General features: G+C 41.6%; 2 protein-coding genes across 2 annotated transcripts in view; one reads left to right on the top strand and one right to left on the bottom strand.

Annotated features, from left to right (window-relative positions):
* ALG13 (ALG13 UDP-N-acetylglucosaminyltransferase subunit) overlaps nt 1–7520 on the bottom strand; it is a 30951-nt gene extending 23431 nt beyond the window's left edge. Inside the window, exons 1-6 of the mRNA XM_052673583.1 lie at nt 5935–7520; nt 5561–5723; nt 5196–5334; nt 2947–3057; nt 728–1070; nt 467–550 (exon numbers count right to left, since the gene is read on the bottom strand). Coding sequence (XP_052529543.1) covers nt 467–550; nt 728–1070; nt 2947–3057; nt 5196–5334; nt 5561–5723; nt 5935–6234 — 1140 coding nt within the window. The 5' untranslated portion in view covers nt 6235–7520. The remainder of the gene's footprint in view (nt 1–466; nt 551–727; nt 1071–2946; nt 3058–5195; nt 5335–5560; nt 5724–5934) is intronic.
* Nucleotides 7521–10003: 2483 nt separating this feature from the next.
* Nucleotides 10004–23208, top strand: part of DCX (doublecortin) — a 125011-nt gene continuing 111806 nt past the window's right edge. The window contains exon 1 of the mRNA XM_052673262.1: nt 10004–10196. The gene's annotated coding sequence lies outside the window, so the exon portion shown is untranslated. The remainder of the gene's footprint in view (nt 10197–23208) is intronic.

Here is a 23208-nt window from a genome sequence, read left to right as displayed (position 1 = left end):
AAAAACAAAGCTATTCTGCAGAGGACCATAGAACTTCACCCGCGGTTTGCGTTTTCAAGGGAAACCTGGAACCCTGTACCAGCCCAGAACACAACCAGGACTGCAAGCTATCTGCTGCTGACATTTGTGGGTCCTCTGTAGGTAACTCCTGTCTGCGACTAGCAAATAGCAGAAGCATCTCAACGCTGTTAGGATCGTAACAGCACTACGGGTTTCTCACATCATCAGTTCTATGCTGCTTGTGCCACAGATGACGTCCTACACGAGTAACCTCTGGCCACCCAGTTCATATCAGCAGCTTTATGATTTCAGGAGCTCCAGCACCACGAGGCGACACGGAACACCTCCCAGCCACACCGGGCTGAAGGCAGCACGTGTACACGGAGGTGCTCACGGCCAGCCGCCCCGCTATTTCCAATGTACGTTCGCTGAAGCGCACAAAAACACACAAACAACCAGTACTTACGGATTCAAAGTTACGCTGATTTTGCCTCATAAACGAGACGCAAGCTTTCCTCACCTCCATGTGATGAATTTGGCACAAAAACAGCTGAAAAACAACGTTCCGTGAGAACGAAGGAGAAAGCCGCCGAGCAAACTGTCTCGCCGCTCCCAGGGCCGGCAGCGCCAGGCGCCGCACCTACGGACGGGCGGCCCCACACGCGCTCCCGCCCGGGGCGCATCCCCCCTCACCCCCCAGCCGACCCCGGCCCGCCGAGGGCCCCACCTGCTCCGAGATGGCTCTGAAGAGACAGGAGGCGTCCTTGGCCGTCAGCTTGCGGTACAGGCCGAGACTGCCCAGGTACTCGTCCATAGTCACCTCGCTGAGCGACTTCTGCCCGAAGTACTTCTTCCAGCCCTTCTGCATCGTGCCGGGAAGGCGGCGGGGCCGAGGCTCCTCGCATAGCACTGGGGAGGGCGGCGACGGCCGCCAATGAGGGTCGACGCTCGGCGCGCCCAGGTGCGGCCGCTCCCGCTGTCGGGCCCGCCTCGAGCGCGGGGATCTCGTGCCCGGCTCCGTGCGGGGGCCGCTGCTGCCGCCCGCCCCCTGCTGGGGTTGCACGGCGGAGCTCGTTAGGGAAACGCCTATACCTGCTCGTAATTGCGACTAGAAGCTGCGCTCGGGCATGAGAAGCGCCGGTTCAGGAGTTTGTTTCGCCCGTCTTAAGTGTAGCAAGAAAACCACCAAACAAGGTACTGCTAAGACGGGCCGCCAGCACCGCGTACACGCGCAGTTCTCTCGCCCTGCACACCGAGTAGCCCGCACGGACGTTGTGAAGTTCAAACCCTCTTTACTTTTAAAAGTCATTACCCGGATACATCGATGGCAGCAAAACAGTTGAATTTCCTTACATTAAATAGGAAGCTCCAGTCAGCGTCGAGCAACCAAGGCGTTTCCCTCACCGCAGCCAAATAGGTAACGATGCGATAACGCGCCCTTTCAGCCCCATTCTCCTCCTCCCATCGCCACGATTTACTCAGAAGGCAGCAGTTAATTACCCACGCCCGGCCTCTCAGCTCAGCACGTTCCCCTTACATCTTTCACTTAAGTTCTCTTTCCACTCCCAGTGTAACCACGTGAAACAAGAGCATCAACAAGGCATCCACAGAACCCAGCAGGAGGGCACAGCCATTAGCACTAGGCAACGAGAGCCGATACACCGCTACCTGCAGACTCTCTGCTAAGAAACAAAATTGTTTCTAAATAGCTTGCTCTCCATAGAGGCATTACCGAGGTTTTGGCGACGCACATAACTGCTGGCCCACGGAGACACCCGGTCTCCTGACTGAGCAAGCACTGGCACACAAGACTGGCTTAGACAAGTTATTAAATCTTGTTCAGAAAGTGAACAGAAAGAAGAAAAAAGCTGTATTTTTCAGTACCGAAATATCACTAAAGCATGTGTATAAAATCGAGAATAAGTTGTATTTATGAATTAGTTTTGTATGCTTTTTTAGTGAGTTATTCTCACAGAAATACATTATTTTCACAGAATTTAGTTTGTGAACTAGTCACAGAAGACATACACATTCTGTTGCAGACACTGTTTATTAAAACATTGTGGTTATGAAAGAAATGCCCCTTAATCCTGCAAAATAAACTTCTGCATTGTTTCTTTCACATACTTGTTGCACATTCAAAGTAACCCAACTAAACTGGGAGAAGATCAAACCTGACCATTCACAAATGCCTAGCACTGTCTATACAAATACTAACATTTGTCCAAGATTACTGTCCTTAGAGTGAAACTGAATGCCCTGGTAACACTACTGCTGTGCACAGAATTGCTTGCAGGAAGATTTTACAAAAGCTGATCCTTATGCAGTAAAATTCTAAATTGTGAATTACCCCTTCAAGGCAAACAATGAAAACAAAAAATTCAACTTGCAAAAGGAAGAAGCAAAGGATGATTCCTTTCTCTAAACCATGCTCTGATCTAGCTTTAGCTTTAACAGTAGCAAAAGCAAATGAGACTGGATGCTACATGTCCTGTCCAGTATTCGTGACTTGCATCATCAGGATCTACATTCACAGGACTCCAGCTGAATGAAACATTATTTCACGTTTTTCATTGGTGCAAACTTAGGTCAGGTATTTCACTCTTCATTTCTTCTAGGACATCTCTTAATTGCCTGACCAGCAACTCCTCTAGAATGGATGTGTTTATATTTACAAATAAATAAACTAATCAAGAAGTCCAAATATGCTTCTTCTTCTACCAGGTCAGTCAACTTGGAGTTCATACTCTCCCCTCCTTTTTGGCATGTGCTCTTTTAAGCATTAATATAGATTACTTTGAACTGGAACTGAACTGGAAACCATCAGTTGATATTAACAGGCATTTTCTTTGAATTTGTCCCAGCTGGTGGAATCTTTAGGCATGGAAGGTCTCACTGAGAGATGAGAATGGTTTTATTATGGCCTTTTTATTCCTCAAAATTGTTTATTCAAACCCAGCAACTTTATCCAAAAACAAAGCAAACTTTTCTGGTTGTCCAGGAGGAAAAGGTTTCAAAGCTGACAAGTCCATTGACTGCAGTGTCTCCACAAGTGTGCTGTAAAAACAAATGAAACAAACAAACAAACAAAAAGTTCATTCCAAAGGAGATTTCCCTCCCTGCCCCTCATTTTCTTTCTTTCATACTACTTTAACACTGAAACATGTTCTTTCAAACTACTATAAAACTAAAAATAAGGACTTAAGCTGAAATGAAAAAAGACTGCATAATTTGTGAGCCCCAGCCATCACTTGCAGAACACACATCAACATAAGGCACAGCTTTCATGGGCCACTCAGCTCTGACTTTTTAGTCTTCCATGGCTGCAATGATGGTAGACTGAATAAAGCCTGAGAATCTCCCAGTATGGTTTATGGTGAATTCATCCCATGTGAATACATGGCATTAGTCCTCCACTCAACACTGCCAGAGATAACAGCTGAATAAATCTGTTAGCTTTCAATTATCAGACTGCAAATAAGTTCAAATGCTAAGCACTGTTCAAAACTGAAATAAAAATGCCTTTCTGTTCCCAAGTTACAGACCTTTGGTTATAGCTTTTCTGAAACATGCAAAATCCTATTTGCAGGGCAAAAGAACGAGATGCAGAATAAATAACAGGAATTGCATTTCCTCTGCTTTCAGTTAAAAGGCCATTTGTTGTTTACAGAGTGCAACGGATCATAAACAATCATAAATAAAGGGAAAACAGCCAGATATGGTCAAAAGCAAGATAGCAAATGAAACTAATAGAAGCCAGGATGAATACAAACAAAAGGAGCTGCACTTTTCTTTTTTTTTTTCCTTAAGTGAAGATAGCAAGTCAGTGAAATTCCCCGTCAAACAATGTGATATGGTGGATGGACAAAATTTGGTTAAAAGGACAACTTGCTAAGTACATGGAAGACAGGCGTATTTGAAGCTACTAACCCTACAGCTTGGGTCATTCCTGAATCAAACTACTCAAGTGTTAGTGGGAAAATAATAGAAGGAAATGCTTGTTGTTCTTGTCCTATACATGGCCACTGCAGATAGGATACTGAGCTTCATGGACTCCTGATCCATATCAGTAAAGGCCATTCTTATGTTATTTTTTTTCCTAAATACTCCAGATATTTTCATTTTTTCTTATGCAGTCAACTTCAGCGCACTTCAGAAGAGAAGTCTACATGACAATACAATTAAATTGAGTACTAAGTCTGTAGGGAGCAGGTTACTTCTTGTAGCTTGTGGTTTTCAACTGTTGGTTATAGTAGTTGCAGGATTGAAAAAAGTATTAAACAGGAAAGAAAGGACAGATAAAATGAGTTAACAAAATCACATAACTGCAAGGGTTAAAAGGGACCTCTGGACATCATGAAGTCCAACCCTTCTGCTAAAGCAGGTTCCCTACAATAGGTTACACAAAAAGGCAACTTGGCAGGTCCTGAAAATTTCCACCACCTCTCTGGGCAGTCTGTTCCAGTGCTCCATCATTCTTACAGTAGAGTTCTTTCGCATGTTTTTATGGAACTTCCTGTGTTCCAGTTTCTGTGTTGCTCCTTGTTCTATTGTTGCTCACCACCAAATGGAGTCTGCTCCCATCAACTTGACTCCCACACTTCAGATATTTATAAACAGTGTTAAGATCCCCTCTCAGCCTTCTCTTCTCCAGACTGAACAACCCCAGGTCTCTCAGCCTTTCCTCATACAGGAGATGCTCCAGGCCCCTCATCATCTTTGTGGTCCTCTGCTGGACTCTTTTTTGAACAGGGGGGCTCAGAATTGGACACAGTTCTATATGTGGCCTCACCAGGGCAGAGTAAAAGGGGTAGAATCACCTCCACTGACCTTCTGGACGTACCCTTCATGATCTGACCCCAAGATACTGTTGGCCTTGGTCACAAGGGCACACTGCTGGCTCACAGCCAACTTCTTATCAACTAGGATCCCCAGGTCCTTCTCCCCGGATCACTTTGCCAGCAGGTCACCCCTAACCTGCACAGGACTCTGTCTATGGAAAATCTACCCTGCAAATAAATGAAAGACAAGCACCCCTGAGATCTGCGCCCAGTGAGGAAGCTTACTGAGGTACATGGTTAGTGTGATTTTGTTACAGAGAAAGATGTAAGTTTTCTTGCTACATTCTCAATACTGTAATAACAGTTATGCCCCTGAGCACTGCATTGGGTTGGACAGCCACAGCAGCTCCATACCTGCAGTTACAATAGAGGACGTGTCCATCTTTGTGGAGCTGACGTGCCAGCTCCAGCTGATGATTGTCCATCAGCTTCTCATTTATCACCACAAGCAGCGGCTTTCCTTCCTCTAGAGTCTCCAAACAGCTACCTGCACCTGCAGGAGAAGCAGAAAGCAATCAGCGTTTGCAGCTGATTGAAACATCGCCCTACTCGCTCCTGAAGCATCAGAGACTCCTGAACGTGAACATTTTATCCCCACAACTTTCCGCCGCGGACACGAGCATCCAATGCCAGCTCAGCCCGGTGTCTCACAGCGCAGGCCACCACCAACCTCCCCGCCCGCCCCCAGGAGCACACCTCGGCTACCCGCCGGGCCCCACCTGCGTGGCTTATGACCAGGTCGGCGCTCCGCAGATCCTCAGTCAGCGACTCCTTGAAGCGGAACACCTCCCGCACGAAGGCCGGGCCGTGCTGAGGGGCGGGCTGCAGCGCGCCCCGCCCGATCTGCAGCACCAGCTGGCGGCAGCCGCGGCTCCGCAGCACCTGCGGCGGAGGAACGGAAGCAGAGGATAGGCCACGGCCCAGGACTGCCAGCGCCTCCCGTTCCCTGCGGAACGACTCCCACCTCCCGCCCATCCGCGCGGCTTCGCGCTTCTCCCCCACAGCCGCCCCGCGCAGGCGCACGGCTGAGGCACGGCCGTGAGGGGCGGGCTGGGACCCTCCTTCTCCTCCTCCTGCCGTTCCGCCTCCTCACCTCCTCGGCCGCAGGGGAGGAAACGGCCGCGATCAGCTCGTCGAAACTGGTAGTGCCCACAGTGACGAAGACGGACTTCATGGCCGGCGACAGCACGCTCCGCCGGCGGTCGAGCTGTGCCTCAGCTGCGGGCAGACGGGCGCCAGAGGGCGCTCCAGGCCCGTTCCGGCGCTTCCCAAAATGGCGGGCGGCTGAGGGGCGGCTCCCGCTTTCCAGCTCCGCCCGCTGCGCTCCGCTCGGTCCCGCGCGGGGGAAGGAGCAGAGCAGGTGCGGATTTTCACAGAGAAAAAAAAAGTACATTGAAAAAGGGATTCCGCTCTATGAACTTTTCTCTTCAAGTGTTATTTTATTACTTGGGGTCCGCTGTAACCAGCTGTGGGACCGCTCACAACCTGCCGCTCCCACATCACAGCTGCCCGTTCTTTAATGGCTGTAACTGATCCGGGCCAGGAGGGGATCCCCGGGTTTATCCCATCCCTCCTGTGACACTGACTTGCTTCGAGAATTGCTGCCTTTGTAGATGCTACTGCCCCTTCTCCAGGAGATCAACTCTCAGAATTGAATTTGCTGAGAGCACTAACACAGATGCTGCTGCATACTGGTGTAATTGAGGTCTGGAGCCTCACAGCAGGGACTTCAGTGACAGGATGGATGCTTTCCCAGCTGGAGAGCTGAAGCACCATGGGGAGTCTTGGGTATCAGACACTGGAAAGCTAACAGAGTGAAATGCTCTCAGGGAAACAGTCTCTGAGCTTGTTGTTAGTGAAGAAAACACGAGCTATCTAAGTGAGGTAGACAAAGACATACACAGAAAATAGGAAATAAGGAATCACCAGCATCCACTGACATTTGCCTAAGGTCACGAGCTCATGTCAGTGGGCTTTTGCTGAACTGGTCTCCTCAGCATAAAGATTTTTAATAATTTGGGCTATGTACTGTGCCCAGACCCTCCCCTCTTAAAAAAAAAAAAAAAATCTGATACTGTCATAGACAGAGGAGATAAAAAATGCATAACACATTCTGATTGCAGCTCAGGAGAAAACAAAGGGAAATCAGGACTAGCAGTTCTAATCTCCCAACTTCTTTTTCTCACTTTGCCACTGACCAGTGGTAGCACCTTGAGGAGGTGTTCATCTTTATGCATCTGCAAGGTTGCATTTAGCAGCTTATCTCCCTGACTAGATTGATGCTCATAGAATTAAGTCATTTTAAAAAACATCAAATTCTTATATTTATTTTTCCCTCTTATTTCCTATTAAAAATGGCCTTTTGAAATATGTATGATTGGTATCTGAATACAGGTAGGTTTCCTTACTCCCTATTGCCTTTTCTCTAAGTGCACCTCTTTCTGTTGATGTTTCAGGCTGATCTTACTGCCTTCTTAAGAAGACTGATGAAAGTGCTCCCTTGAACAAGTGCATGTCAGCTCCCTCTGGGCTGTGATTCCAGGAGCCAGCAATAGGAAATCAAGAAGGAGCTGAGAAGGGAGATGGAAGCCTTTTCTGGAAAACATACTGTTCATTGCTAAGCTGCTTTAAATCAGTTGTGAAGATGAAGTCAGTAGTAGATTACCTCAGGTACATTTTCCCTTTTGATGAAATCCTGTTGTGGAGAGAGGAAAATGCTTATTTTCCACACAAATGAAGGAAAACAACAAAACATACAACAAAACAAACATAAAATGTGTTAAAACATAACTCCTGTTATCCTCTTGCATAAAGGGAATCGGCAGCTTTCTTAAGTGTAACACAGCATATAGTCCTATGAAGAGAAAGCTACTCAAGTTAGATATCTAAATCTATTTATTCCCTGAATTAAGTTTAATATATGCAGTCACAGCTGTATGCATTGCTGAGCATTCCAAGAAGGATGTAGAGAAGATCAAGCCAATCCTGAGGATACCTGATTGCCAAGTTAATGGCTCATTCACAATGCTCATTAGCCCCCTGTTGTTTCCATTTAGCATAATAAGCTACATTAAAATTTATTTTTTGATTAAAGCAAATGGTACTAATGGTAGACACAGGAAAAGGGTACTTTATCTCGAGTTGTTAAGCAAAACAATATCAGTCCTGAGTGCTCAGGGCCTTAGTGGCAGCCACCAGCCTCATGCTGCTCTTTATGCTCTCTCCCAGGCAAAGGAAGCCAGATGCTAAGTAGAGATGCAACACAAGCTAGGCAAAAACCTCCCCGACAGGGTGCAGCCCAGGTGCTCCAGAGAAAGGTAACCAGAGCAGCTACAACAAGTCCAGTCAGCAGTTTAGTAGCCACTGGTGAAAATAAGGTAACAAAATATCTCCAAGGTTAAACTGGGAAACCTAAACAGCAACTCAAAAACAAAACTAAGAGGGAAACCATCTCACTTCTCCCTTAACTTAGAGCCACAGCTTTAAGCAAAGCTTTTCCTACCTATTGTATGTCCTCCTACACATCACCACAACCATCAGAGGTTGTGGGATAAAGGTTCCAGGTGAGGCTGGTCAAGTCAGTCAAAACATATTAGTGTAATTTAAGGGCCTGACAGTGATAATAGGAAGTAAGAGTCTAGAACAATAGAAAGAACACTAAATTTGCAAGTGCATCAGGAATGAGTGCCAACACATCTATAAACCCTTCTGAGAAAAGATAAGGGTTAATGAAATTTTTTTCAATAAGGATAGAATTTAAATATTTTGAAATGCTTTCTTTTCTACTGCATTATTTGATATTTGGTTAGGTTTCTGTAGTTTAGCAAGTTACTTCTTGTTTGTAATTAACATACTGTATAATCAATGGATATTAAGATATTATAATCACAAAATAAAAGAGTTAGGTGAAGTAGACTAAGATAACAAAAGAGAATATGAATTGCCTTCACCTGTGCTCCTCTGGCTGGCTCATGGCTCACCTCAGGTGATCAATCAGAGGTTCAGGCCATGACTCAGCAGTTCCCATACACATACTATAACTCAGCAGTTGCAGGCTTTTGCTCTGCACAAGGGATATGTAAATCCATCATGGTGAGGTACATCCATGCATTCATTCTGCAGTTACAACAAGTTTAAAATGGTTGTCACTGTTCCTCAGCTATGATCTTGATTTCAGCTATCCAGTAGTAATTTAAAGTTCCTATGAACTAAGGCACTCCCCAGAAAACATTCTGTATACAAGCAGCAAGTTGTCTATACTTTTCCTATTTGTTCCTTCAAATTTCAACACACACATAAAGTAAAATGAAGATGCTTTTAATAGTTAGTCTTTCTGATGCTTAAGTGAGAAATCGGAGTGAAGGCTGCCCGGTATGACCATAAGTTAAATTCCACTTTCTTAACAATGCTTTGGGAGATTCACAATTTAAATGAAATACTGAAAGTTTAGGAAGATACTATTTTATACTGTTTTAACTAACAATAAACACAAGCAGGTCAAGAGAAAAACAAACAACAATCACTGCCTCTTCTTTAGAATTTTGGAAGAAATCTTATTATTAAAGTAGTGCTTTTCATCTTCTAAGAGATAGAAGATCTGATTGCACAAGAGCATAACACCTGAAGGACATTTAACTACACTCAGCAGGTTCCTAAAACAGATCCAATGCTACTAGTCAAATAGCAGCAGTCTTTCAGCTTATTCAAAAATATCAGAGTAAGCACAGTTAGGATTACACTTTACAGGCATTATAGTTGGAAAGATTATCAGTTAAAAAACAAAAGCAAACAAACAAACAAACCAAAAAAACAAACAAACAAAACAGCCAAAGAAGAAATGTTCTCCTATATCCTAGACTTACAGTAGAAAACTCCCAAAAGGAGGAATCTCTGGAAAGAAGCCCTTCTCTAGGGCCAGTCAGCTCTTAAATGGGGTCTAGGAGGGGTGGAGCCAGGCTGAATTGCCTTCACCTGTGCTCCCATGGCTGACTGAGTCCTTGCCTCAGGTGATCAATCAGTGATTCAGGCTGTGACTCTACAGTTCACATACAGCACCTATTAACAGAGAATCCTGAACACGTAATCATATTTTTTAGACCTTGTAGAAAACATTTGTAGGGAAAACTATTAGGCTGTGGCCTGAACTGACGATTGGACACCTGGTATAGGGGTGTGGCTGGCCCAGGAAGTACAGGTGCAAACAATTAACCTGTGCTTCCCACCTGAGTGGAGGCAGTGGAATGGGTCCACCCCCAACCAGACTCATTTAAGAGTTAGCCTCTGAGAGGAGATTATCTGACTGGAAGTCACTTTGTTGGGAGCATTCTGTGGCTAGAGATCCTTGCTGCTACTGGGGTAAGTCAACTTTTTTCTCTATATGTCTATTCATCTTCCTAACAATGTATTGCCTGATGTTATGAAAATGTTTTGTTGGAAGCAGTTTCACTGTTTCATAGGGGTAGCTGATGTTATGTGTGATTTTATTTGAGGTAAGGATTAAAAGCACAGCTATGATGATATTGTATACTTAGGACCATGTTTCACTATGTTTTGTGTCTAGTTCATTTGTGGTTGCTGTTATTGTAAGAGTGCTGAATTTTTCCTCTATTGGATTCTATTTTGTTCATTTGTTTTCTGGAATGAGGATTATTCAGAAATCTCTGAAAAATTTCTGAAGTGCAGAGTGTGTCTGTGTGATTTCATAGGGCTGGAGCCTACAGTAGGAGGTTGAAGGAGGTGGGCTTTTTCCCCTCTGGAGAACAGAAAGCTCTGGTCTACCTTAGCGTGGCCTTCCACTACTTACAAGGGGCTTATCAACAGGAGGAAGACTGACTTCTAGCATGAACAGGTAGCAATAGGATAGGGGGAATGGTATTAAACTGAAGGGGGAAAAGTGTACATTAGATATTAGGAGAAAATTCTTTATTCAGAGTGGTGAGATACTAGGAGAGGCTGTCCAGAGAAGCAGTGGATGCCCTGTCTGTGCAGGTATTCAAGGCCAGGCTGGCTGGGGTTGGTCAGCCTGATCTAGTGAGTGGCAATCCTGCCTACAGCAGGAGGTTGGGACTAAATCAGCTTTAAGGTCCATTCCATCTTATTCTAGCTTGATGTTTTCAACGTGTTACTGAAAAGTAACACGCTGCAGTTTATGCTCACTACATTGTGCTGTTTAGGGACTAGAGGGGGAAAAAAACCTCACAAATAATGTTACAGTGGTATAAACTTGCTTTGGAGTTTTCACTGAGTAATGGTGGATACATTCTGCTTGCACATTAAATTAGGCTCATTAAGGCAGACTTAAACTAAAATGAGTAAGAAAGGGGGAAATATTCATTGAGGGACTTAGTCCCATCCTTATTTGTAGTGTAGGCCAATAAGCAGGCTGAGTGCTTATGTATGATTCATTTATCTGTAAGAACTACAGATCAGTCACAGAATGATTTATTTGGAGCTGATCCCTACAGTTCTAAGGCAGGTAAAGGTCAGGTAATCCAGACATGGTGTTATGCTACGTTGAGGGAGTGAGAGATGTTTATTCAAAAGTATGGGGTCAAGCTGACACAATGTAATCAAGGCCCAAAAGAAAAGTTAGAAGAGGGGTGAAATAGATGATATTTTCCTGTGAGAGCTTGTGTCCATCTGTGCTTTATGTGGCATAATTTATATTCTAGTATAATCTTCACATTACAGCATCTGGGTGAGAGGCTAAAGATGGACTGAGTGCAAGCTGGTTTTTGTTAGGTGCAAGATTATGTATGCTGCTTTCTTTCTCCTTAGCATTTCTTCAAAATGTTCATGGTTTTCTTTTGATGGTTCAGTTTTGAACACTGTCTCTTTGTATTCAGCTCAGCTTGCCATAGTTTGCCCTGAAAGCTCTGTAATTATATAATTCAAGCATAAGAAAATGCATGAGAATAAACTACTTAGTTCACATCTTGCTTTTTGAAAACTACATACTGCCTTCAGTTTGCTCTTGGGGTCTAAGGACTACTCACAACTGCTATAATTAAACTTAGCCAGGAGAAAAGTAAAGAAACCTGTAAGCCTGCAATGTCTGATTTTGTTTGAAGGAAAGGGAATTTTTAATGACTAGTTAAAACCACAAGCCTGTCTTTCCTTTACTTTGCATTTCTTGTGCAGTACATTTCTCCTTTTGGCTTGTGATCCAGTGCTGCAGTGGATCACATGAGGTAGTACATTGTTTCATTTATTTTTGCACCTTTGTTAATCTCAAAGTAAGTAAAGATGAACTGGTGTTTCTTGATGACTTCATATACATTTAAATTGAAAAAATGTTCACTTTTCCTCTCTCCTCAAGCTGTGATGTGGTTCCTGTGAGGGACATTTCTGTTGCAGCAGGGAACTGTCGAAATTTTGTGGAGTATACTTGAGGGAATTATTACTTCATATTAATGTGATTTGGAGATGCCTGGTCTGGGAAAATGACAGGAACATTTGTCAAGCAGAGTTAAACTGTATACTTTGAAATATTTCATCACAACACTTCCATACACTTGAGTTGTCACTTTATGGGCTTGTTATTTTACAGTGAGGTTTTTAGGCCTGGAGATGCACAAAAGCCCTGACTAAATGTTGACAGTGAAGGGAGTGTTAAATAACCTCTTCCTCAGGGCTGACTAAGAGAGGGCAGATACTAAATATCCCCCTTCTGTGGTGGGAGAACGTGGTTTAGCTAGAGTGAGCACTGTATCAGTCCATGGTCTGGCTGCTCTCTCGGGTTCTTCTTTAAAATACTTGGTGGCACCTCCTAAAAGTTCCAGATTTTGGAGCTGTGATCATGATTTTTAAGGCTCAATTTCAGAGAGGAAATTGAGGGGGTAAATTACTCAAGTGAATCTGAAGGTCCTTAAGACTAAGGAATAAATAATACATCTTGTATATCTGTAACTATGTATCTTTTTATTGCTTCTGCTTACTTTGTATTTAAACAATGTCATGATTGTTTTGAATCCTGACTTTTGGAAGCTCTGGGCTTACTGATTCTGTGCCAGTGGTGGTCAAGTCCTACTGGACTTTGCTCCACATGTAAAGCAGATCATCTTTACAATCAGATATGGCGTGTACAGTATGAATACTTGTTGCTATAGGAAGTATGGCTCAACTGAGCTGATACTTGATGCCTCTGATAGGACAAAGTACTTGCATTATAGAACCTGAATATAGGCTTAATATGAAATAAAATTTCTCAAAGTTGATCATTTCCAATGAAAGTTGGGAGGTTGTAAAATAAATAATTTGAAGAATATTTTCAATACAGGCTGGTGTACAGGCATAGGAGGCAGTCTGAGCTCTACAGCAAGGTGTTATCCTGACTAGATATTGTGATGTCTCTTGGCAGCGGGACTCTTCAGTTCCCCAGAGAACATCTACTGGTGACAGTGTAGCGCTACTCCTTGGTGTCTGTGGAAAACATGAGCTGCTGTTCCTGCCTACTGGCTACCAGCGAGCACCTCCACAGCAAAACACTGTGTGAATGCCTTGCTATTTTATATCTCTGCATAATCCCTCTGACAACCAAATCTATTAAAATGCATTTTCATCCAGGTGAATCCAACTCCCTGAAATCAACTGAGCATTGTTCTTTGAAAGCATCTTGTGCTTGTGTGCATGTAATCAAATCCTGAGGTGGCTTTGCATGCATTCCACAAGCACCAATATACACTCTGTGTTTCAATTTTTCTTTTTGATGTTCACTTTTAAGGGAATTAGAAGATTGCACACAAGTGAACACCTTTGTATCTTTAGTAAGGATCTTTGTGTGAATGGAGTCCCTCCCTTTTCCCATCCAGTCCCTACTGTACGAGTACATAACAACATCTGTAAGCACTACGCATCATAAAAATTAACGAGAAGTCCTGTCTAAGTTTTGCCTTCTGCGTGCTTATTATTTTCTGATGGCTCTCAGCAGCAGTACTTTTTGAAGGCACTTTGAAATGTTCTTTGGAATTCTTCAGGGATTCTGAAGTCACTCTACTGAAAAAGTCGCTTTGGAGGGATGTAGACAGGCTGAATATTCCATACGGTATTCTAATCCTGCATGAGTAGAAAACCGAAAAGCATGGGAGCTGTGCAAACGTGATCAGTGGCATTCATACCACTAGAGGGCTGCCTGCAAATGCTGCACTGATCAAGAGGTATCAAGCATGTAGGCTCTTTTTGTTTAGCCATTGTGTTGTGTTATTTTTACATTTGCAATTACTTTTCTTCCTTCTCAAATTGGCTGTCAAAACCAAAGTGAAAAACTGAAAACATGATGTGCACTTCCAAGCCTACCAATGGAGATGGCCACCACAGTTCTGCAAGGGGCCTCAAATACCAAAATATGTCATGCACAGAATCTGCTTATCTGGAAAGCAATTATTGTTCAAAATGGACCGTCTGCATCCTCCCCAAGCCTTTGCACCAGAGGCAGGGGTGCTAAAAGCAGCAAAAGAGTTGATTCATTTATTTTTTTGCTTTAATAAGATGGTAAATTATTATTTACATCTCATTTTTATTGGCACTGGGGATCAAAGTGGCCACTAGATACTTGCTGAAACTGTTGCGTTCAACTTGGAGATTCTTAAAGTTCTGTTGAACCATCTTTTGTTTGTATGTAACTTTTTTGTATGTAACATCTTTTGTTTATGTAACAATCATGCTGAGGAGTACTGATGAAGAAAAATTTTTGTTATGCACACTTTATTTGTGACCTTTTTTATACCACTGGAAATGCTACAAATATTCAATGCAGAGGCAAAGAAAGATTTATATTATGCAGTAAATTTCACAGAGATGTTAATATGCTTTTTTTAATGTGCTAAGTGTGTATGTAGAGAGGTGTAACAGATTTCTGTTAACACTGAAGGCTGGTCAACTTTTGAGTGTGCATCCCAGTGCACTGTGCAAATATATACTCTTATTTAGGTATCAAAATATGGTAGAAACTTCCTCTACGATTTCTTGTGTCATAATTCCAAGATACTATTGATCAGTTTAAAATAAAACTGTTTTGTTAGAACGCATTCAAATATTGGACCAGATTAGTCCTAGGTGTGATTGTATGGACTTGGATCTAAAACAGATCTCAGTGTTGTATTTGGGAGAGTTATATTGCTGTATGCACTAATGTCAAAGCAAGACAGTTTGGGATTTTGTCCTTCAAGGAAAATGGGATTACTGAACTCATTGTAATCCCATTTTCTCTACCATACTGCACGCTTTTGCATGACCACCTGTACTTCCATCTACGGTAACACTGTCTTCATTTCTTTCATGAAAATAAGAGACTCAGATACAGTGGTTGTTCATTTATGTAAGGCTTTGTATACCAGTGTCTCCGGTTAGAGACATTATAGAGTGCTGTTCTTGTTACTGCTCATATTAAAACAGTGATCCATTGTTAAAGAAATTAGCACAAATGAAGGGCCTTGGCTTTGATTTATCTGACTTTTAAGCCTATCACAGGCTGTGCTGGCAGCTGAGAGCAGACTGAAGTCTTTAATCAATCCAAAAGAGGAGGTAGAACATACCTGGCAGAAGTACAAGTAGGTCTCTGCTGGTCCGGGAGATGGAACTGTAAGGCTGAGGAAATTCTTCCTACTTCACAGCATGGCCCACTTCTGGTAACAGCACTGAGCTTTCAGTGGAGATGTGGCCTATTAGAAACTTGACTGAGGGACTTGTGGGCTGCTGGGCAACCATTACACAGGAGTGCAGTGGGTTCCTATCAGTGTGTTGAACTTGACCCAATGCCTTCACCATGAAGCAAATAAAGTTATTTTTCTTTTCTTAATGAAATTGATATAATTGTCAGGCAGCACCCACTGTTCATACAATGACACTTCTGGCATAATTAGTAAAAATAAGTTAATTTTTCCTGAATATAATGAGTTTTGATGTTGAAATGATTCATGTTTAAGATCAAAAGGAAATGTTTTCTGAACTACAGTGTCCCACTTCCCTGCAGGGTCTTAGATTTCTGTCATGATAGGCAAAATCATTCCCTTTGGGTTCTCTGCACCTGGAAATCTGTTTTTTACTTTCTAAGGCAGTGAGTTGGTGAGGATTCAAGTGAAATTTCATGAGTTTGAGACCAGATGTATTACACAATGTATTGCTGGGATATTATGCAAGTCACTTAATGTTTTGTTTGTGAACAGTCTAACCCAAGGTGCTAATTAGCTAGAATAATTGCATATATATAGAATGCTGTTTTCTTCCATAAAAATAAATCTGTGAGGCGAATTTAACTGCAAGCTTAATTGTGTGCAACCTTGGTTTCTGAAAACAGCAGATTAATAGCAAATATTTTTGAGTGGTATTTTCAGTTTTAACCAAGTATTTGCAACTTTTTAATTGTTAATATCACTAGTCATAGTTACTGATTTGTTAGATGAAATAAACTGTTTAAATATTGTTGTTTTCCACAGAGTCTGACCTCACTATCTGTTTCTAGTGGTCAGTGTCTTATGATAGTGATCAACTGTTTACTGTGTAGTCTGGAACAATGTCTTTTGTGTGTTTTGCTTTGACATATGCGCATTTTTTGTGCCATGTTGAGTGTTCTTTTTCTGACTTGAGCTCAAAGGTGTCTGAGCAAGGAACACAGGGTTGCTGGAATCTATTGCTTATGAAACTAAGCAATACAAATGCAAGTTATTTTAAATTTGGGGCATTCTATTTTTTACATCAGACTTCTTGTATGAGTCGAGTCTTGAGGATATTTGCAGGTACCAAGTAATAAAGATGTATCAGCTTTAAATTGAGCACTGCTGCAGAAGTGGCTGCAATAGGAGGAATCAGCATGATCTCTCTAGAGTAATGTAACAAAAATGAACGCCAAATACAGTGTATTCTGTCCGCTGGGACTTAGCCCATCGTTTTGTCTAATTATGGTATGAATTCTACAATGGAAAAAACCCTTCTTCTGTAAAAAAAAAAAAAAAAAAAAAAACCTCATTTCCCTAGAAATACAAAAAAATCTTAAAGAACTCCATCCATTTCTCAATAGATAAAGAACCAGAGAGAACCTGTGCCAGCCTCTTACCAGAGTGGAAGGGGAAAAAATAAACAACAAAATAACAACAATAACAACAAAAAAAGCAACAGAAAAAGATAAAGGATTACCCTGTGAGACAAGGAGGGAATATGAAATAGTAGAAACTCCTCTCAACCTTTATCTCAGCTTTATTTAATATAAGAGCTGCCTGTTCTATGCCTAAGGAACTTTACTGTCAAGTGAAAGTTGATAGATTTATTGACATTTACTTGATGAATAATGTTGGACAATAATTGTTGGGTAATAATAGAGGGGTGTGACAAGAAAATGGCCAAAGCAATCTTCTGCTATACTCCTAATAAGTTCAGAGACACCCCAAACTAACTTGGGTAACCCAGACTGCTCAGGAATGCTTTGTGTACTGTAAATTTGTTACCAGACATGTTATTACAAGAAATGAGTTGCTTGAGATAGAAAAAGGGTAACTTCTGACTCCTCATTCCCAGACCTATTTTTCAGACTAAATTCCAGCACAGATTTGGTTGGGCTTCTGCAAATGTGAGGTGGTTCATTAAGCTCTACTGAGGGTTGTTCAAAAGACTGAACTGAACAGCAAAAAAAAAAAGCAGATGAGAGAAGGGCTGTAAAGCTTCTTCAGCACAATAGAGGGTGGTTACAAATAAGAATGACGAAGAATAGACTACAGTCACTCAGGAATGAGATAACCACATGTATGTGTGTCACGAGGCATCTGTTTATTCTGAGTTTTTAAACCTGCAGTATTTAATAAAAAAGGCAGTGTTTACCAATGAATTTGCTTAAAATATGTCTTTCCCAGCTGCCTGGTGACATTGAGTCCAAACTCTTAGTTTCATTCAACAGAAGGGTTTCACATATTTCATAATGATGATCTTTCAAACTACCCTACAAGAAAGAGTAAGCAGCCATCCCAGGAGGAGGACTGCATGTTGCTTTTATTTGCAGATCAGTCTGGGGAAGTGAAAGACTGGTAGAGCTGGAATTAATCACCTCAGAGACAGGTAACAGCTCTCATTGCTTCCTGGCCATGGAGACGCTTGTTTGCCATGTTTGTCTTTCCCAAGAGAGTAATTGATTCTGTAGATGTCTTCATCTTTGAGTCTGATACTACATGGCCCTTCTGCCTGCTCTAAAATTCTGAGCTGAATCATGAGTAGGAGAATGCTAAAGCCACATACCTATGAATGCATCTGACAATAACAGACCTTCCTTTGCTTTGCTGGCCTGCTGTATGGATTACTGTTGTGTTGTAACTGTGTGTGTGCCTACATAAAATGGATTCTGATGTAAAGTTTTAGTTGTATCTGCTGTGTGTCTTGCTCTGTCAGCTGCTTTTGAGGTGTAAGCTAGTACTCAGGCTTCCTCAGCAGAAGGAAGGAAAGAGGCAAAGTTGCTAAACTAACCAGTGTTCATAGAGTTCCTGCCTTTAATAGGCATGAGTGCCATCAACTTTGGAGTTGTCTAAAAGCACTGTCTGAACGAACAACTTGCTCATGAATATGGAAGGCAGCTGTTCACGGAAAGGCCTTCAAGAGGACATCTGGTCCATCCCACTACCTCAAAGCATAATAAATTCTTCCTAACCCCTTTGTTATTGTCTAGCATGGGCACAGCAAGCACTGAGTTTCCACTAATGTATCCATTTGGAGATATTTTAATGCTTCCAAGTCTAGCAAAATTCATGGGAAAAGTTGAAATTTCACCAATTCTCACCTAGGCCAAGTGTAGATGTGCTTGTTGTGAATGCTTAGCTGTACCTCCTGCAATGGGAGATGCTAATCCTTTCTGAACAGCCTGCATGTGGAATTAAATAGCACAATGGGGCAATAATGTGTCTGGTAGCAAACTGGTGCCTACTTGCAAACAAAAGCCAAATGAAGGCAAAACAGCCCCAGTATTCTGATCTCAGTGGCTCCTTCCAGAATAGCTTATAGTTGCACATATGGAGAATGTTGATGTGCTGTATTTGTCAGCTGTCCCTTTGGTGTTTGTTATGCTGCACAACAATAAATAGCTTCAAAACTTAGTATATAATGTAGTACAACATTGGGCAAAACCTAGGCAATTCAGAATGCTCCTGTTTTGCAGGATGCTTTCAACAACAGTGAATGACATTTCTTTCCCACCAGGTACCAATATGTACAAAGTGCAAACTGGTCTGATGTTACCACTTGGACTTCCCTTGTTGACAAATACAGCACTGTAAGGACTGTTTTGAGACTTTCCTGGTGCTGGTAGCATGAAAAAACTGTAAAGTGCAGTGAATTCACATCGGTTTAATTATATTGTGACAAGCTCTAGGATTTGCTGGTGGAAGCCTCCTACTGGCTTCCTGGGCTATTAAGTATTAATTATGCCTCAGCTATTTTGATAAGTTCCCGGTAACCTGAGAATTATTGAGTAACATTATAAAAAGTTCTGCACATTGACTACAATGAGCATGAATTAGTATGAATTAGGGTTGCTAAGGCATAAGGTATAAAACAGAGATTATCTTAAATTTAGTTTCAGCAGATGGCAACTAGGTTTGTGCCTTTCAAGCTAATATTACAAGCTCACATAGCCTTAAAAAGCCATCTCCAGTTGCATTCTGTGCCACAGTATTAGAAACAACTCCACATTAGTTCTGAGACAAATGAAGGATTCTGATGTGTATATGATGTGTAAGGGACATGTGAAGAATGATGGGGTAGGAGGTGCAGAGTGCTTGAGCCTGTAATACGTTCAAATCCAGCTCATGGGTTTGTGCTGTCCTGTAGGTAGAGCCAGCACTTGCTTGCCAACAGAGTTCAAAGGTAGCCCAAGTACAACTTGCTTCTGAATGTCCCCTGCTTTTTAAGGAAGAATTTGTCTGTCCAGTGTCAGTTCACAGTGGTGCCTGTGGTATGCAGATGTATCCCAAATAAGTCCTGCTTTCTGCCTCATCCTTCTGTAATGCTGGTAGGTATGTCTGTTCTTTGTAAAGCCACAAGGAAATATCAGCCAGTAGCTATTGATGTACAAATGTTTCAGGACTTGAAGAGAAAACAGGTTGAGGACAAAAGTCTAGATTAAAAAATATGAATTGCTTGCTTGCAGACAAGAACAGATGTCAAGTAACAAAGCACGAGGTCTCATTTGACTTGCATGTGCCTGGATGCTGTGTCTTAATTGGTTGCTGATAAATGGGACTCCTGAGTAGAACTTTGACCTTAGAGACAGGATAAATGTAGAGAGAGTCAGTTTTGGAAGATGTGGCCATTAGCTTGATTGAATTATAGTTTGAAAATGGGTTAATAAATATAGAGGAGAGGGAAGGGAGGGAAAGGGCTTCTGAATTATTCATCCTTTGTTTCTCAGTTGACAAGTTTATACAGAAATGAAATTCAAGTGGGAGTATAGAGAGTGTAATTTCACAATTATGTATGAATTGAACAGATGTTTCCATATAATATCAAGATCTGCTTTCACAACTTGTCATTACCTACAGCTGGATGAATCCAAAAAATCCAAGGCTCAAAATTCAAAATCAGTTTAAGGTTATTTTTCACTCATGGCATCAGCAGGAGGAGCCTGCATCTTTCTTGCAACGTGCTTTAATGCTTAGCTGTCTATCTGCACTGCTGTGTTACTACATGTTAGTGCAGGATGAGGGCATATTTCTTTTTCTGGTGTAGAGGAAGCATGCAACTAAGTTTTCAACTGTCGGTCTTGTCCACAACTGCAAAATGGAGGAGGTGATGAACTTAATAAACAGTCATGTTTCCAACTTCTGAATTGTAGTAAAGATGGGAGCAAACTATTGTTCAAGCAAAACTTACAAAGCCTGCTGGGGCTCTTCTTACAGAGATGCTTTCCTGAGGCCAGCAAGTAATTTGAAATCCATTGGCGCTACCTGAACCTATTTCTGCATATGAACTTGCCTCTGAGATCCGTACCTTGAGAGCATTCTGCTAGTAGTACAGAGCAATCAATGACTCACAACTGATTGTAATGTCTCTTTAATTTTGATTTTTTTTTAAATAAACTTTTTTTTTGTAGTAAGTAAATGAGAAGGAAACAAACTGATAGAAGGAGGTGGTGTGGATGTGATGCTTTCAGATCCAGCAGATCCATGCGGATGTTACAGTTAGCATTCCTAGTAGCTGACTCATGTCTCCTCAGCAAACCCAGGTCAAAACACCTCAACAATCTCTTTTCTTACAGGCATCATGTCTTGAATTTTACAAATGAAAATGAAATGGGGAGAAAAAGCATACTTTTATTTTAAATAGGAAATGCAAGCTTTAAAATTTGCTGACATTGTATGAATGACGCACTCAGTGTCTCTGAGAATGTAGATGATGCAGTGGACTGATACTTTGTTTGAAAGGAAGGAAATTTAAAGGAAGACTTAGTGGTGTTTTTTTTTTTTTTGTATTAGAAAATATGGCTTTTAGTACTGTTATGCAAATGCACAGTTTCACTAAGATATGATGTAATGATGTATAAACTATACACTGAATAACTTTTAAAGGGTTACAAGGCTCTTCTGAATTAACAAGGCAAAAAACCCAGTCCTGACTCATTTCTTGTGGCTTTTCAGTTGTGATCAGAGCCACGAGGCAGCTCAGATTCTGGTACTGTCATTTTTCATTAGTAGGCTTAATATTTTTTTGTTAATATTTGAATATTTCCTACTGCTTTTCATAAAGAAAGCTTTTCCACAGATAGTGTGCTGGAAGGTTAATGTTTCAGTTGCTGATTTGGTATGATAGTTTATTTGAATCGTAAATGAATTACAAGTACAAGCATCAAGTACACTGAGAAGTCATACAAAGCAAGCTGGATGCTGACCCTGGGCTAGACTGCACCCTGATAGCTGAATGGATGATGTGTACCAAGCCAGTTTAATCTGCGTAGGTTTTCATTACACTTAAGTGTCATCGACTAATGTAGCAGCCACATGTCTTAGCTGGGTTAATGCTCAAGTTGTCATCACATAGAATTTGGATTCTCTTGCAGTGCTGAAAGTAGCACTCCTGGAGGACCCAACCATCCTTCCTGCTGATCTGTGTTGTGCCCATGGCAGAAAGCTTGAGGATATCTAGCTTTTTACCTTCTTTTCCGGGTAGATGTGTATGGCTGCTGTATTCCTCTTACACAGTCAACATGCCATTTTACAGACTAAATGTTAGATTAGGTTAATGTTATATAAATGGTGCTATTCAATATGAGAAAGCAGGGTTTTTAAATAGCTTTGTGCCAAATACATCAGTGGACCAACCATACTTAGTGTGAATGTAATTTGTTATTCTATTCTCCCCCACAGAATTGGCTAAAAAAGCAATTTCTCATAAAAACAGCTCACCCATACACAGGCCTATAAGTGTAAGTAAAGAATCTGTGAACATGAAGCATCTGAGAAACAACTTATTGTTTCTGGCACTGACTGTGGAGAGAGTGTCATCTCTATTTGTAGCGATGTTTTTACGTGGGGAGTATGCACTTTTCAGGCCCTTAGAGGACAAAGTGAATTGACAAGAAGTGTATACAGAAAACAGTGAAAAGTACCAGAGGAGTTTATTACCATGTTAGAGATGTTCTGTAATAGAGAAGATAAGCTGGGTGAAATCCATGCTCTTCAGAGGTGTAGCAGAATATTGTTCAAAGTTTACCTCTAAGATGCAGTGAAATTGATATGCCTTATTTTATTCCATTTTTCACATTTACACAGATAAACTTATTTCTGTATCTTTCATAGGTGAGAGGATTGGGGTCAGGTTGCTGCTTCATAAATTTAAGCATTTCTCCTCATTCTTTTAACTGATTCACCAGGATATTTGAATCCAGTCCTGTCTTTTAGTGCTCAGTCTGTTTTGCTTTCTATCTGCATGTTCCCTACCAGACTATATCCAAAGCTGTTCACTCTTCATTATTGCAGTGCCAGATTTTGGCATTTCTTTAACTTTCTCTACTTTGGTAGAGGAAAAAGGAGAAAAAGAACTAGAAAAGCTTGGAAAGAAGTCATCTGTCTTTCTGTAAAGAAAACCCAACATGAATGAGATTGAAAATTATTCTGAATTTGTCTGTTAGGAAACAAATATCCATCTGATTCCCAAATGTTACAATCCATTTTAGTTACCAAGTGATACTGGGAAGGCTGGAAGATATGACTGCATCTGTAATCTTCTCAGTCAATTTAGAGAGCAACAAAGAAGTAGAGTGTCTTAACATTTTCTCTCCTGCTGCTCATTTCCTGCTGTTTTGTTTTTATTTTGCACATTTTTTTCTTTAAGTGCTCTTTCTGATATCTGTATGGGAAACAGTTCAATGTGAGAAACCAATAGTTCCAGCAGGTGATGAAAC

Source organism: Tympanuchus pallidicinctus, unplaced genomic scaffold (assembly GCF_026119805.1).
Source record: "Tympanuchus pallidicinctus isolate F22 unplaced genomic scaffold, pur_lepc_1.0 scaffold13, whole genome shotgun sequence".
NCBI lineage: Eukaryota > Metazoa > Chordata > Aves > Galliformes > Phasianidae > Tympanuchus > Tympanuchus pallidicinctus.
Note: the sequence above shows the minus strand (reverse complement) of the source record. Positions and strands in the feature narration are given on the sequence as shown.